Source organism: Sitophilus oryzae, unplaced genomic scaffold (assembly GCF_002938485.1).
Source record: "Sitophilus oryzae breed Bouriz unplaced genomic scaffold, Soryzae_2.0 scaffold_306_pilon_pilon, whole genome shotgun sequence".
Classification (NCBI taxonomy): domain Eukaryota; kingdom Metazoa; phylum Arthropoda; class Insecta; order Coleoptera; family Curculionidae; genus Sitophilus; species Sitophilus oryzae.
Window position 1 is genome coordinate 1,304,126 of NW_022146870.1, and position 15,833 is coordinate 1,319,958.

At 33.2% G+C, this 15,833-nt stretch overlaps 3 protein-coding genes across 5 annotated transcripts in view; all 3 read left to right on the plus strand.

Moving 5' to 3' along the window:
- Nucleotides 1-2,432: 2,432 nt before the first annotated feature.
- Nucleotides 2,433-3,530, plus strand: LOC115884627 (SAP30-binding protein-like). Its single transcript, XM_030903277.1, has one exon. The coding sequence runs from the start codon at nucleotides 2,613-2,615 to the stop codon at nucleotides 3,462-3,464; it is 852 nt and encodes a 283-aa protein (XP_030759137.1). The 5' UTR covers nucleotides 2,433-2,612; the 3' UTR covers nucleotides 3,465-3,530.
- A 909-nt stretch (nucleotides 3,531-4,439) lies between these two features.
- The window catches only part of LOC115884625 (ran-binding protein 9), a 44,139-nt gene continuing 32,745 nt past the window's right edge, over nucleotides 4,440-15,833 (plus strand). Inside the window, exons 1-2 of one of the 2 annotated variants that reach the window (XM_030903272.1) lie at nucleotides 4,440-4,643; nucleotides 11,823-11,852. In XM_030903272.1, coding sequence (XP_030759132.1) covers nucleotides 4,445-4,643; nucleotides 11,823-11,852 — 229 coding nt within the window. In that variant the 5' untranslated portion in view covers nucleotides 4,440-4,444. The remainder of the gene's footprint in view (nucleotides 4,644-11,822; nucleotides 11,853-15,833) is intronic. The other variant, XM_030903274.1, reaches the window with a different exon arrangement.
- LOC115884626 (putative nuclease HARBI1) lies at nucleotides 8,417-9,971 on the plus strand. Of its 2 annotated transcripts, XM_030903276.1 has the most exons (5): nucleotides 8,417-8,746; nucleotides 8,812-8,955; nucleotides 9,035-9,204; nucleotides 9,260-9,906; nucleotides 9,944-9,971. In XM_030903276.1, the coding sequence occupies exons 2-4, from the start codon at nucleotides 8,915-8,917 to the stop codon at nucleotides 9,901-9,903; spliced, it is 855 nt and encodes a 284-aa protein (XP_030759136.1). In that variant the 5' UTR covers nucleotides 8,417-8,746; nucleotides 8,812-8,914; the 3' UTR covers nucleotides 9,904-9,906; nucleotides 9,944-9,971. The 2 variants fall into 2 exon arrangements, with proteins under 2 accessions (XP_030759136.1, XP_030759135.1); XM_030903275.1 differs by having other exon boundaries at nucleotides 8,417-8,955.

Genomic DNA, 15,833 nt, shown 5'->3' on the forward strand with positions numbered 1-15,833 from the left:
ATTGAACTTATGGCACAAAAACGTTTTTGGCACTAATAACTATTTAGTTAACATGTTTAATTTATGTCAATGATGATAGGTATTGATAATTTCGATTCCAAATATCTCGAAAACCAGTACTCGTAGCGATTTTTACCAAGAGACCTTTTTCACGTAAAAAAACTCGTAAATGCATATTTTTTTACTCAATAGTTTTATACAGGTACGGACGAAAAGTTGTAACTCTTCAAACCAGTTAACAAATATGTAGGTGGCGCCCTCTACAAGTAGGAGTCATATTGACATCAAAATCAAATTTCTCATGCCAAAAAAGTCCCAGACGCCAATTTTTATCAAAATATTGATGCTACTTCAGAAATTATTTGGAAAAAATTAAAATAAAAATGCAACTTCTACACCCTGTATCTCCGAAACTCAGTATATTAGGACATACATTTATACGAACTTTTTTACTTATTTTTATCTGCAAAATATGCTGCCGAAGTTTCCGGAATACAGTTCGGACCACCCTGCAGAGTTTATTTTTATGTAAAATTTGACGCTCTGCAACTTTTATTTTTCTAGTTTTTACCGGTTCTCCGAAATTGCGAAAAAAAAAACTTTATTAACATATTTTACCCCTTCTAGGGGGTGAATTAAAAAAAATCTTTTTACAGTTCGTTTTTAGATCTCTCAAAGCAACTTATATCAAAAATTCAAGTTTTTCCCAAACATTCGTATTTGAAGGCCTATTTTCTTGGACTACTCGTATATTAGATCTTTCGATGTTATATTGCAGTTTTTATACAGAGTGTCCCAGAAATAAGTGCAAGTACTTTAACTGGTAGTATATAGTTCAACCTCTCAGAAACACGCCTATGAGGGTTTTTTCGCGAACATTTTTTTTTCAAAATTTGGAATTTTTTGAACATTTTTTTGGAAATTTTTTTAGTTTTTATTTAAAATAATTTCTTGATAATATGGCACCATAGGTAGTAGATTAAATTTAGAGGTTCTCAAAATTTTAGCAAAAATATTTTTTTTTGGAAATTTTCAAAGTAAAATAACTCCGTTATTTTGGACAATGGATTTGAAAAACGATAAAGAGAAAATATGTTTCTTTTATCGATATCTACCACCCCTTAAAATACTTGCACTTATTTCTGGGACACCCTGTATACTGGGTGTTTCAAAAAACATGTGCCATCTCTCGTGGGGAGATACCTCACATAAAAATAAGATTTATTTTTCATATCAACATAGGCCCGATTCTGCTTTGTTTCGTTACTACAGGGTGTTAAATTCTTTTAATATTTTTTCGATTTATTATAATTCTCTTCCGAGTGCTTTTAGCGATTCGAATGAAATTTGGACACTTTTTTCATCTATGATTTCGACGGTAAGAGTTACCACAGGAGTTAGATAGACACTATAAATGCGACATACGTATTTTAAAGCTAAAAAAATGTCGACATATTCACCATGCAGAGACGTGTGTATGTATATTATGGGTTATCACTGGAATATTCTTCTAAAAAAAGCATGTACGCTACTGACTTTTTTTTTCTTGTTGGTGAAAAATAGTGTAAGCAGTTTAATGCCGATTAAAAGTTGTCTCTTGATATTTTGTCGATTTCGGCATCCTTAATGAGATAAACGCATTTTTATTAATTTGCCTTGATCCAAGTCTATAGCAAATAGCAAACTTTAAAAAAATTTGATATCACTAACTTTCGAAAATTTTAAATAAGTACCCATTGATGCCTCATCATAAAATATGAAAAAAGTTCCTATAAACATGGGTATATATTCAAAAACGGTAAAGAGAAAATATGCTTCTTTTATCGAGATCTACCAAGGATCTACCAGCTCTGAAAACATTTGCACTTACTTAAGACTCCCCCCTGTATAGTATATCAGAGTAACTTTAAACATAAATCCTTTGAATTCAAATATAAACAGATATAAAATATAAATTTAAAAAATAATTAGAGCAGAAAAGGTGAAGGCGTTTAATATCCTTTATGCAAATACGTTTAAAATAAAGCTTTTATTTAAACGTATTTGCCTTTATGGATCTCCTTGTCTAATCTCCCCTGAACCTCTATATCTCTGAATACTCCTTTGTCAAAGACTACACCCTTTGTGTTTGGGTCAATAAAAGTGCAACAGTTTACGTTTTTGTGTGCAACAGTTAAGACCGACCCAAATCATATACATTCTCAAATTATATATGATTAGGACGACTCAACCACAGAACAATATCATAAACATGATACTCGACTTCTCGCAGTGTCACCAACTCCGGGATTTTATCCCTAAATTTGGGGAGAAAAAATCTATATGGGGATTTTTTTAGGGAGTAAAATTTTTCGGGGTTATTTTTAGGGATAAAATTTCAATGGAATTTTACCGCTACCAAAGAGGAGATAAAACCGCTACTGCTATAGGGAATTAGCATTTAGTCATAATCTCTACGTTACACCAAAGACGATACTCCTAGTAATGTAATTTAAGTGTATATGTTAGTTTATCGTTATAAATAGGTTAGACGGTATCTTTTCTTTCGAGCCTATTTTTTCCGTAAATTTTACCAGTTTTAAAGAGAATAGCTGTATAACATCACAACTACAATGTCCACGTCTGCCCTGGCATCTCTGACAGCGACTTACACCGACTCTGAAGGCGAAGAAGAAGATAATAATGAGGATGTAGAAAAAGCCCTTCGGAAGAAAACAACAAATCCCCTGCAGGGAAGCAATTCCGACCAGAAAAGTAGTACCTCCTCTCGACCTTCCAGCCCTAGTATCGTATCTACAGTGTTTGTCAAAACCAAACTAGCAAAATTAGTGTCGTATCATGACGATACTATAGCTTCAGACGAAGAGCCTGAAGCCGATGACGATATTCCGCAACAGATAATATTTGTAAACGACGAAGAAAAAACACAAGAAGCGGAGATGGTAGAGTTGGATGGTGTAGTAATACCTCCTGAACCACCTGGGAGCTGTTCGGCAGAACTACAAGACAAAATTACCAAATTATACGAAAAAATGCAGACGCAACAAATGGACATGAACTCTTTGATTCAGAAGAGAAAAGACTTTCGAAATCCGAGCATTTATGAGAAACTTATACAGTATTGCGGATTAAACGAACTAGGTACGAATTATCCACCCAATTTATACGATCCGCTTAAATTTGGTAAAGAATCTTACTATGAGGAACTGGCGAAAATCCAGAAAGCTGAAATGGATAAGAGAGAAAAGGAACGCAAAGGTAAAGTGAAATTTGTGTCGGGCACAAAGAAGTTGGAGGAGGAAGCGAACAAAAGGAAAAGTAAATGGGATATGCCCGGCGGGGCTAGCATGAAGGTAAATCAGCCTGGATTGGTGGCACCGCCTACGCTTACCACAACAGCTACAGGAACTAAGAGTAACGTTATACCGGCTTTTGGATCGCTACCTAAAAAACCTAAAATATAACTTTGTACGTAATAGATTTTTTTTTGGCATATATGTTGTTGTAAATAAATGTGATTTAGATCTTTGGATTGTTTTTAATGTGTTATAATTAAGAGAAGTCAAATATATCATAAATTACTTCTCCATATTGTAAATTGTGTCTTCAAAATACAGGCTGTTCCTTTATGATATGAAAATATATCAGGGGGTGAACTCTGATGTTTTAGATATCTTTATACAATTAAAGATATCTTATACAAAAAAGAGATTTGTTGTATCTCTTAATTATTATCCAGCCGATGAAGAAACACGGTTTTCACACAATAGCCACCGCATCAGATTTTAAGCGATCTGTCTCTAAAGTTAAATGACTATTTTTTTAAACAAAAACTGTGATTCGGATTAGGACATAATATTAAGTTTTTTCCTTAGAATAGATCCAAGATCATCCCCTTAAATATTACCATATCATTAAGGAACACCCTGTATACGTTTAATAACGACATTTTTCTGTAATATTTTAAATTATAAGATTATTATCCCGTATATCTGCAAATTTGTATAAGAAATTTTGAATAAAATATTTTATTTTATATTCAGTTTTACTGGTTGCCTAGCCAACTTCTACCATTTAAAATTCTGTGGTTCTGTTAGCCCTCTGTTGCTTTACAGCGGAAATAACATTTTTCAGAATCTCCCTTTCAGAGAATTTTTCTGTTTCTATTGTTGCTCTGTTGCCAAATATCTCAATTTATAGTGAAATCACGGAAACTTGCATTGTCAATGATATAAATAAAAAATAAATTTTAAAATAAACTATACTGGTTGTTTCTAAACATCAGAATATTATTATACACTTGATAAGCTGTTAAAATCGATATGTCTCAAATCAAGACTATGAATGGTATAAAATAATTTATTAGGATAATACAATAATAAACATCTGACATGCCGACGATGTGACAACGCCGTACAGGCTGATTTCTCGAAAGAGTTTAGTGATGGCCGCCGTAAGTAATGGTCGAGTCGCGATGGATGTGCAAAACGGAACGCAAAACGGCACCGCGGTGGTGGACCGTTTAAAAAAACTTTACCCCGCAGTGAACGAGGACAGGACTCCGCTGCCACGGGCCTGGAGCCCCAAAGAAAAATACGGATACATCGGTTTGTCTCAAGGAAATCTGCGCGTTCACTACAAAGGTAAGACCTTTCAAGGTCCGATTTGGACCGTTTTTGTCGCGCAGTATGCTGTTTCAGTGAAAAAAACTGGGAATTTTTACGGTAAAGGATCGAACGAGGAATTTTTCGGGCATTGTCATCCCCTGTGACTCTTCCTAGGAGAGATTCTTGCAGTCAAACAAAGAAATCAGCTGATTATGACACAGGGTAGTTGGTTTGGATGTGTGTATATCGGGTGCGAACAAAAATTAATGTGTTTTCCGTGTGTGTAAGTCCCGTGCTATAAATTCCTAATCGTGATCTCGAGAGATTCATTTCCTCTGCAAAAAGATGGAATTTTATCTGGATTGATCGTGTGTGTTGTCTCTGTGCGCAAGCAATAAATGGTTATTATGTAGAATGGCAAAATAGTACTAGATAAAAGGCGAATGGTTGGTTCCACTACGTTTTGTGCTGTTATGTTAATGACTTCCTTTACGGTTTATTTATACTTTGTGTTTTGATCCCAACGCTGAAAATATCGTTTTATTGGCCTCGTTTCGTTTTCTGCATCGTATCCACCTATTGGGTCTTTGTTGTTTTTTTTTTGACAGTTAAACACGTGTTATAATTACGCATTTTTATTATTCCTTTTGTGTACAGCTAAATAGTAACGTAAAAAACCTTAGAGGATAATTAATTTCAGTATAGTTTCAAAATAAACAAATTCACAACACAATGATAATAAATTAAATTAAGAAGGCTGTAAGAGGTATGACTTGATGTTTTGTTTAAACTTTACTGTGATTGGAAAATTTTCTATCTAGAGGTCTATTAGAACCTTGATTTAAAAAAAATATATAAAATATATACATATTTAGTTAAAAAGTAGAAACATGAAATAGCCATCTTATCCGATAGTCAAGCAGTACTAAAAGCGATCAACTCAGTAACTATCAGTTATAGAAGTTGGTCGAAGAATGTCTAGAAAAGCTAAACAAAAATGAGGCAAAGAAAATCCTACTACTCAACCAGAGCTGCAACAAGTTAGTGTTAAAAAGACTTAAGTTTTAAGTCATTTCTAAAATCAAAATGATTTAGGTCTTAAGTCAGTTTCAATATAAAGTTCAAATGACTTAAGTTTTAAGTCTTTGACTTAAGTTATTTTCTTTCAAGTTAAGTCATTTTTGTAAAGACTTGAATCAATATAACATTATTTAAGTCTTTTTTTTTTACTTAAGTCATGATAATTTGCAAGTTAAGTCAGTAAAATGACTTAAGTCTGGAAAATGACTTAAATCAATATAATTTCTCTCAAGTCGAGACAACCAGAATTCAATTTAAATACTTGTTTGATTTGGTTTGGCTTGGTATTGGAATTAACATTTAAAGTTAATATTAATTTTATTGTATTACCTATTACCGATTTTTTTATTATCGATATTCATTTATTGTAGAGACAGTTTAGAATAAAATATTATATAAACAACTATAATATTTAAAATTGTGAACTTTTGATTTTCCAATTAATTATTTAATAACTACTTGGTTACTTTTGAACCGCCATAACTTTCATAAGTTTATGTTGATTAACCAGTTAGCAACCCATCAGAGCAATCTCTTTGCTTGCTATTTTCTCGAAAACTATCGCTCTGGGCGATGTGCAACAAGAGTACCTTTTTTATAGGATAACGTATGTAGTTTTCAAAATATGAACCCACGTTGCAAAAAAATTAACCTCAAAAAAGTTATTCACGAAATAACCCCCTACCCTTGCAAAAACTACCCTTTTCGCTTTTCCAAATAATTTTTCAGTATCACCATTTGATTTAGAGTCAAAATGTATGGCAAAGGATTTTTTTTCGAGATTTTATCTCGTTTTTTAAGCCTGCAGTTTCAAAACAACCGTTTTTTAAATTCACCCTTTTTTACACCATTTCAATGACGCCCTGTATAAAAACATCAACAACTTAATTAAAATTAAATTTTCTGTTACTTTGTACAGGTTGTCTCATTTTTGTGTATTTTACAGGATTTCTCGTTTTTGAACAGCGGTAGGTACAAAGATACTGTTTTCACAGTTTTTTATGAAACGGATGAAACGAAAGATTTACGACAAAAATATATGAAAAAAAAGACAAATATTTTCTAAAAAGACTTAAATCCGAGCTTAAATCTCATAAAAGACTTAAATCTTTTAAAAGAGTTAAGTCTTTGATAAAATGATTTAAGTCATTAAAAAAGACTTAAATCTTTTTTAATGACTTAAATCTTTTTCTATTTCGGAATAAAGACTTAAATCCCAAGTCATTTTGAAAATGACTTAAATTTTAAGTCCTATGTCAGCTTTCGAAAAATATGACTTAAAATCAAATGATTTAAGTCATTAAAAAGACTTAAGTTTTCTTGCTTGCTTGTACTCAACTAGCCTCTATAAAGGCGTCTCAGATACTGGCTTTTGCCAAAGTCCTGAGACTGTATGATGAGTTATAACTCGTTATAACTCAAAAAAGGGGAACACACAATAGATCTGTAATGTTGCGGTGATTAAACCCCCTCCTAAACAGTCTACATTCTACATTTGTAGATTTCTTCCAGTGGCGAAGACCCCAGATATTTTTTTAATGAATAAAAAACATCTTTTGCAAAAATCCCAAAACATTTTGGTGTTTACATCGTATTTTCGATAAAAATCTCATATCTTCCGGTTAATTTAACAATAGTACGTTTCATTTGTTAAACAATAGAACGTGGATGTCGTTGTTATAAATGATCTGGTTTAAATTAGAGCACAATAATCGATCACGAATAATAAAAGAGATTGTGTAGCTTCTAAACCTTTTTTATTGTTATCAGATAATTATAATAATAAACGACTTTCACCATTAAAACTCTATGATACTTAAATCACATTTAATTGATATAATTTTCTGTGTGTTTATTTTTATTGTCTTCATTACACGACAGGTACCTATAGATTCAGAAAACTCGAATTATGAAAGTATATAGCTCATGAAAAAGCAATCAGTAATCTATGGAGGTTACAGAAAAAGATTTTTCGCAATAATACCGCGTAAATGCATAATTATTTTACTTTTATGGCATCAAATTAGTTATTGCTTCAGAGATAATATACGAGGGTGGTTTGACAAGTTGTCAACCTAAGAAATGTAATAAAAGTCTTTATTCCATATTTTATATTAGGCTCATAAAAGTAATGTTCGTTATTTACAGATTTTTTTCTGTATTTGGAATTTCTAAAAAGTTGAAATAAATGTATTGTTGCATATAACTTAATAATTGTTTTTTTTTACAGATGTTAATTTAAAGTATAAAGAAGCACACACACACACACACACACACTGCATTCACCAACTAAATAGAAAAATACCAATTCTTTCTGATGTAGGATAAGTTTGCATTTTCGGCAAATTTCTGGGATTTTTTATTTGGTTTAACTGATACAAAATGACTAGCTGTTAAAGTTGGACTAATTAGACAGCTATGTTGAAGTAACGTCAGACATATCACAGCCACCTGGATTTTATCAAATAATAAAGATCTACTCAGATCAAATCATGTAAATGAAAATATGTAGGAAAATCTTTGTTTGAGGGGTAGGCAACTTTAATAGTATTTAGAAGAGACATGAATTCTCCATTGAATATCGGAATAATATACCGGGTATCCCATTTAAAATAAAAGAGTAACATGCTTTTAAAGGTGATCAATGTTCAATATTAATTTTGTCTCATCCTGTATAATTTTTTGGATGAAGTTTTAATTTGATTTAAAGTTAATTTAACTACAGCTGCGTTCGACATTACAAATCGCAGATGAGGGCGGGCAGAGGCCGAGTTAAATCACGTGATTGCGGAGTACTCAGATATGCGATTTTGAAGACGAACGTTTTCGGAGCTGTCAGAGCCTTTCTGTTCAAAAATACTATAAATATAACCTATTTTCTGTGTGGTTCGGTGATATAACCTCAATTAAGAAAAAAAAAAGAGAAAAAGACTTTCCATTTAAATCTGCCTAAAATGGATATAAACACAGACCAGGCAATAGGTCTGATGTTAAATTTTGCGAACAGTATATTTTTTGACAGCAGTGATAGTGAAACAGAAGTAGAAAGAGCTCCAAGGGTACAACAATATGCTGAAGAAATTGTGCCACGACTTTCAGATAATACATTTAAATCTCATTTTAGAATAAACCTTTGTACATTTGAAGACTTACTTGGCAAGTTATATAGCGTTTCTGACTCCACAGTTCATTGTGGAACAGTGCCTGTGCCACTTGATAAGCAACTTATGGTTACAATTTGGTGTTTGGCAAACTTGGAGTGTTTTCGGTGAGTTCTATTCTCAGAGTTATATCAGAGGCAATATGCAACTTTTATTAACCATGGTAAAATTCAAACCTTGTTTTAGATCTGTAGCTGATCGTTTTGGGATCAGTAGGAGTACTTGTTGGAGCATTTTATACAGAGTTTGTAATCTACTGCTAAAAGTAAATAAGAAATTTAAAATTATTTCTTGGCCAAGTCAAGTAAGGGCAGAAGAAATTGAAAGGGAGTTTAGGGCCATTAATGGATTTCCAGGTAATGTTAATTTGGTTTTCAGTTAATTAGTTATGTTTCATCTAAATGTTTATAGGAATAATTGGAGCAATAGATGGGTCCCACATAAGGATTCTGAAACCAAAAGAAAACCCTAACTCATACTGCAATAGGAAGAGCTACCACTCAGTTTTATTGCAGGGGGTATGCGACAGCAAAAAATTATTCTTGGACGTTTACGCAGGGGAACCTGGGTCTATACATGATATGCGTTTATTTCGAAAGTCAGACCTTAACTCAAGAATAAGAAATGGCTCTGTGATAATTTCAGAAGATCATCATCTTATTGGAGACTTGGCATATAAGTTGTCACATTATTTACTGGTTGGTTTCAAAAATAATGTAGTTTTAACCCCTGCCCAAATTAATTTCAACAACAAACTGTCACAATGCAGAGTAGTGATAGAAAATGCATTTGCTCTTCTAAAGGGCAGGTTTCGTCGTTTAAAGTCTTTAGAAACAACTAGATTGGATCTAATCCCACTAATTATTGTATCAGGAACTGTTCTTCATAATATATGCATATTAAATGGAGATCTACTGGAAGATATTGCAGATTTACAATTGGAAGAAGAGATTTTAATTGAGGAAAATGTTTATGCAGTTGTTGATGATGTAAGAGAAGATTTGCAAGCAGTTCGAAAGAGGAATAATATAATGAATGCTCTACTAATGAATTAAAACATCCTAAATATTATTTTTCTTTCTAATGAATTAAAACATTATAAATAATAAAATTCTATAAGGAAATACCCCCCAATTTTGTTTTTTATTAGTATATTTTCCTTTCTTGGCACTTATAATATATTAGTAAAAAGCAACAGAAACTATTATTTTTAATTTAATTTAACAAAATACAAACATATACATACAAAATGTACAAAAATATAAATACTTATTAAAATGTAAACAAATTATTTTATTCTTGCTTTCTATTGCTTTGTTGGCTCTGTAATATATCAATATATTTTTGAAATAGGTTATTAAAACAATCCTGTCTCATCATTTTTCTTTATGTCTCCTCTCTATGCTGTTAGACCTGGCCGAAGATTTTCTCTTTTTAACAAAATTAGAATCTTGTAGTGTCTCCTCATTTTTATCTTCTTCATTATCAGTAGCACTCTTCTTGAATATCTTTTCTCCTGACTTATTTACTTGCAATCCAGAGCTGCTGCTGCAAGTAGCAACTGGCAATATTACAGCATGCATTGCATCAAAGAACTCCCACTTTCTTCTTTGCTTGCCTGAAGTATTATTGTGATCTACAATTTCACGATATATTTTGTCAGTCCTTTTCCATTTGGTTTCACATTGCTGCCAAGTTAAGGTAGTTCCATGTTCCTCGTTAAGTTGGGAAGAAATTTTTGTCCAAATATGTTTTTTTACACAGGTTTGAAACTGTTCATCTCTTTCACTAACTAAATTGATGAAATATAGAGTTAAATCTCTGGTCCACAATCTCTTACATTCTTGTATTGAATTTGTAGAACAACTTGAATCAGTTGGCGAAAGAGGACTTTTTTTATCGAGGAGTTCTAAAGTTGAGTTATTAGCTTCTATATCTTCATATTGCAAATTTATAGGTTCATAGGTACTTTCTACAAATACAAGTATAAAAATAATAGTTAATTTAGGTATTTCGGTATTCTTACCTTTTTATTGAAAATATATGTTTCATTGTTTATTTTATGTATCTCTGTATTTTCATCCAGAATTTCAATCACGGATACTACAGCTTCCTCCATTTTATCTATGAATCTAAGTTAAGAAAAAACGTTTCACCGTGGTATTAAAATCTCGTATAAGTAATTATTCATATGCTGTTATAATGTAAAAACCAAACTTTGATCTGCTTTTTAAGTCCCGGCCACATATTATTCCCGGCTTTAGTTCACATTTGAGGTTATATTATTGGATTATTGCCATAAATCGACCGGATCGACAAACTCAAACAAATTTCCCTGCCTTTTTTTCGTTGGAGCTCGATAAGCTCCTTCAAATTATCCGGAGGAGATCGAGCCCGCTCGGAGCGCTCGCAAATGTAATACCGAACGCGGAGCAGATTGAGAAAATCAGAAAGATCTGCAATGTCGAACGCAAAAAGATTGATTAAGCGTTCGAGGAGGTAATAGATTTGTAATGTCGAACGCAGCTTACATATAAGGCTATAAGGCGGATTAATTCCAATTTAAGCAGTTTTTATTGTTTGTAATTTAAAAATTATTGTTATTTCTAGAAAATGTTAAATATGTTAAAAATCTTACATTTTAGTCGTATACTTATACAATTCACCTTTATTTTTCTCCCAGAATCTGACAATCAATTAATATATAGGGTATATATTCAATTACAAAAAAACCCAACTTTGATATGTAACTTTTTTTGGGGACACCCTGTAGAAATCTCTATATTTTTAAAAAGTGTTTTGAATTAACCTACATATATGCTTACAAAATTTTATTTCAATACAAACTGTTGTTCTCCTTGGAGCCTCCGTGGCGTATGAGAGGTGCCACCCTGTACATTTATTTCATTTTTATAGACATTAGACAAAAGGTGCAGATATTATATAATAATGTTTCTTCTTTCTTCCTTTTCAGGTAAATTTCAAAGCAGAAAGGCCCAACAGAGTAAGTTTTTAAAGAATATTTTAAAATAATTGTATTGTTTAGAAACAGTAGCAGAGAAAAAATTAGTATTATTTTTGCCATAACAATATATTTTTGATTGTCATTGTCAAAAAAAAACATCGACATTAAAGGTGCGTATTCATTATCCGCACGAACGAACGAACGAATGTTCGCTAGTGGTATGGACGGGGACCGCACGATAGAACCGCACGAGAAGACCGCACGCATTTCTTCATTCGCGCGCCAGTTCAAATCGTCAAGATATTGTTATAAACCTGTTTTTTTTTTGTTTATATACCGTCATTGAATTATCGCTAAGCAAGTTACTATGGAGCAGTGCATAAGGAGTCGGGCTAGGAAGCGAGAGATCGGAGTTCGAATCTCGGCCGGAACATCACTTTTTATTTTTTTTTAAATACTGTTGTATTCTATAGTTTATTTTGTAGTATAAGAAAAGGAACTATTTATTCTGTTATTTTTTAATCTCCGTTATTAATATAAATTGAATGTTAGTACAATACCTCATTTAATATAAAATAATATTCTACTTTTGAAATGTATCGGGCCCTTAATTGTACCTATATTTTTAGTGATATACCATATTGTAAACTATTTAATATTTCAGTCGCTTAAAAAGTTAATTTGCATTGAATAATTGCCTACCATTAAAGGAAATTTGAGCTATATAACTCTTGATGGGCATATTCTGGGTATGCAAATACTTCCTTTAAATTTTGGGTGTGGTTCAACCGATTTATTCTCAAACCAGAAACATCTACATATAAAAAAGAAGCACAGGTCACTAATTATAATAAACTTCACCCTTGGTATTACTTCCACTAATTATAATAAACTTCACCCTTGGAATTACTTCTATCACAATTACAATACGTTCATCTGCATTGGCATTTTCTACTTTTCGATGGGAAACAATAAACTTCCCAACATTTTTTAAATGATGTAACAATTCCTCTTGTGGTTACTTTTCCATAGATATCCTCATCTCTGTCCTCATGTGAATTCAGAGGCAATAAAAATGAAAATTATTTACCATAAACATCGCAAACTAAAAACCTAATAAACAATTTTATACCGAATATAGAAATAAATTTAGTATTTTTACCTATTATCGTCCAAATCCATGTTAATAGATAATTATTATTTTTAAATATATTTTTGGAACTGCTGGTTTTAGTAATTATTAAATTAAACGAACTAAAAAGTCTTAAAAATAAACAATTCTTAACCATAACCTCAAAAAATGCAGATCTCCTGTCAACTTTCTTATATTTTTTATTTATTCATTATTTTCCTAGTGACGTCACAGGTGGTATGCGCGAACTGAACGAAATTGGAGCCGCTATCGATCATACCTTGTATTCTTTGTACCATGACGTCTAAACGCCTTTGATGTACCGACTCGAAGCGGATGGTCGAGCGGCACGAACGAACGAACGGCCGCATGCGTTCGGTCCCCGTCTAAATATACCGCACTTTCATTCGTTCGTTCGTTCGTTCGTTCGTTCGGATAATGAATACGCACCTTAAATCTGAAAGCGCACGCAGGCGAACGCCTTTGATGTACCGACTCGAAGCGGATGGTCGAGCGCACGACCGAACGAACGGCCGCATGCGTTCGGTCCCCGTCTAAATATACCGCACTTTCATTCGTTCGTTCGTTCGTTCGTTCGTTCGGATAATGAATACGCACCTTAAATCTGAAAGCGCACGCAGGCGAACGCCTTTGATGTACCGACTCGAAGCGGATGGTCGAGCGCACGACCGAACGAACGGCCGCATGCGTTCGGTCCCCGTCTAAATATACCGCACTTTCATTCGTTCGTTCGGATAATGAATACGCACCTTTAGAGTGTGCATAGCGAATCAGCGGAATCTTTGACAGACGACATCATAAAATTGACAGAATCTACAATTTACCGTTAAATTAAAATGACAGACAACAACTGTCACTGTTATACAGATGTTTTTGACGGGATTACGATATTCTTATCCAGAAAATCAATTGAAAGGTTACTTATATGAAAGGTTTATAAGTTTGTAGTCACCTACTTTTAATAATAATTCATTCGCGTGGAAAATGAGCAACTTTGAATTACATAGGGATTCGTCTAGTTAGTTATTTATATCATATTAATTTTGGATTGTGCATATCTAGCGAAACGATTCCCGTAATGTTTTTAAATAGACATATAATTGATGTTTTCAGTGTAGAGTATTAGATTTTTGGTGGGTAGTCAGTTCATATAAAAACTGTATGCTATAGATAAATTTTCTTTTTTTCTAAAGCTTCGTTCAGAACTTCGAAATTAGGGGGAAAATGAGTGGACTCAATTATACTTTATACTTTTTAGTTTACCATCATTTACAATGTCTTAAAAAACATTTAATATTAATAGAATATTCTAGCAACAGCTGCTTACGGTAGTCAATTAATTGTATTCATACAGAAAGCCAAAATTCCCTTAAAAAAAATCGGTAAAAAAACTTTTAAGTTAAACGGTTTTATCTTATATGCACTGAAAACTAGAAAATAATAATAACAATTAGGTATTTTGAACTTCTAGTTCAGAAATGTTTTAGTACTAGGCAGAATAGCTTTTAGGCATATTAGACTAAAACAAAAACGTGAGTCGCTCTGAAATCCTACCTATGGCAAAGCATATCTTTATACTTTGGTAGATCATGAACTCGGCGTTCGCTGGTGAAGCCGCCACGGCTGGTTATTGACTGTCAAAATCTCCAGTTACGATTATAGTAAGTCGATGCAATCCACACTTAGTATAGAAGAAAGTATTACAGCAATAGTTAATGGGCCCCACGTTTTATTTTAGTCTAATATGCCTTAAAAGCTATTCTGCCTAGTACTAAAATATTTCTGAACTAGAAGTTCAAAAATACCTAATTGTTATTATTATTTTCTAGTTTGCACATAAGATAAAAACCGTTTAACTTAAAAGTTTTTTACCGATTTTATTTTCTAGTTTTTAGTATTTAACGGAAATGCCTACCGAATATTCCTCATTCTATTTAATTCATTTAGTGCATCATTATTACATGGTTTTTTACCTGATAATTTATTACAATCTGACGCTCAGGTGTTTCTGACGCTAACAACTCTCTCTCTCTGTCTATCGCGTTCTGATGCTAGCCTAGACTCATGACGCTCAGGTGTTTCTGACGCTAACAACTCTCTTTGTGTCTCTCGTTGTGATGCCAGCCTAGACTCATGACGCTTCAGGTGTTTCTGCCGCTAACAACTCTCTCTGTCTGTCACGTTGTGATGCTAGCCTGGACTCATGACGCTCAGGTGTTTCTGACTCTACCAGCTGCCTTTGTCTCTCACGTTGTGCTATTAACCTGGCATCATGTTGCTCAGGTGTTTCTGTTGCTAACCGTTCTCTTCGTTTCTGTAGTCGACTATAGGTTTCATTTTCACTTTCTTTTGCACGTTTCGTTCTATACTTTTCTTTCGCCTTTTCGAGCCTTCTTTTTCGTTGTGTAGCAGTTTCGTTTTTATTTTTGTTTGTTTTTTTTATTTATTGTTTCCATGTTGTTCCCACGAGTAATGGACATTTTAACGGTCGACCCCCCGGAGGTCCAGTAGAGGGGCAAGGCTATAATATACAACAAGAGGCGCCCAATCTTGAGGGGAAAACGCTTGCGACATTACATTTTTAGCCACCCTAATGCCATGCAGTCCTCAGCACGTTTTAACCTATTACCTTAACTTGGGTGGTAAAACTACCGCTAACTACGTAGGTACATCTAATCACCTATTTTTTTATCTGTCCTTCTAACGTCACACAATCTTGGACACAACTGTTCTGGACACGACTACTCATGCCCTCACCTAATACGCCATTTTGTAACGACGTCCATCTTGGATTTTAAATTTTGTCATAATCACAGTATTCTACTAGTGTAGCGCTTTCATTTGATACCCATATTGAGGGGGTTGTG

Bases quoted from the DNA above. Each gene is read 5' to 3' on its own strand.
- LOC115884627 (XM_030903277.1), top strand. From the start codon at position 2,613: ATGTCCACGTCTGCCCTGGCATCTCTGACAGCGACTTACACCGACTCT.
- LOC115884626 (XM_030903275.1), top strand. From the start codon at position 8,642: ATGGATATAAACACAGACCAGGCAATAGGTCTGATGTTAAATTTTGCG. The intron at 8,956-9,034 runs GTGAGTTCTATT...ACCTTGTTTTAG, and splicing joins GCAAACTTGGAGTGTTTTCG to ATCTGTAGCTGATCGTTTTG. The intron at 9,205-9,259 runs GTAATGTTAATT...AAATGTTTATAG, and splicing joins GGCCATTAATGGATTTCCAG to GAATAATTGGAGCAATAGAT.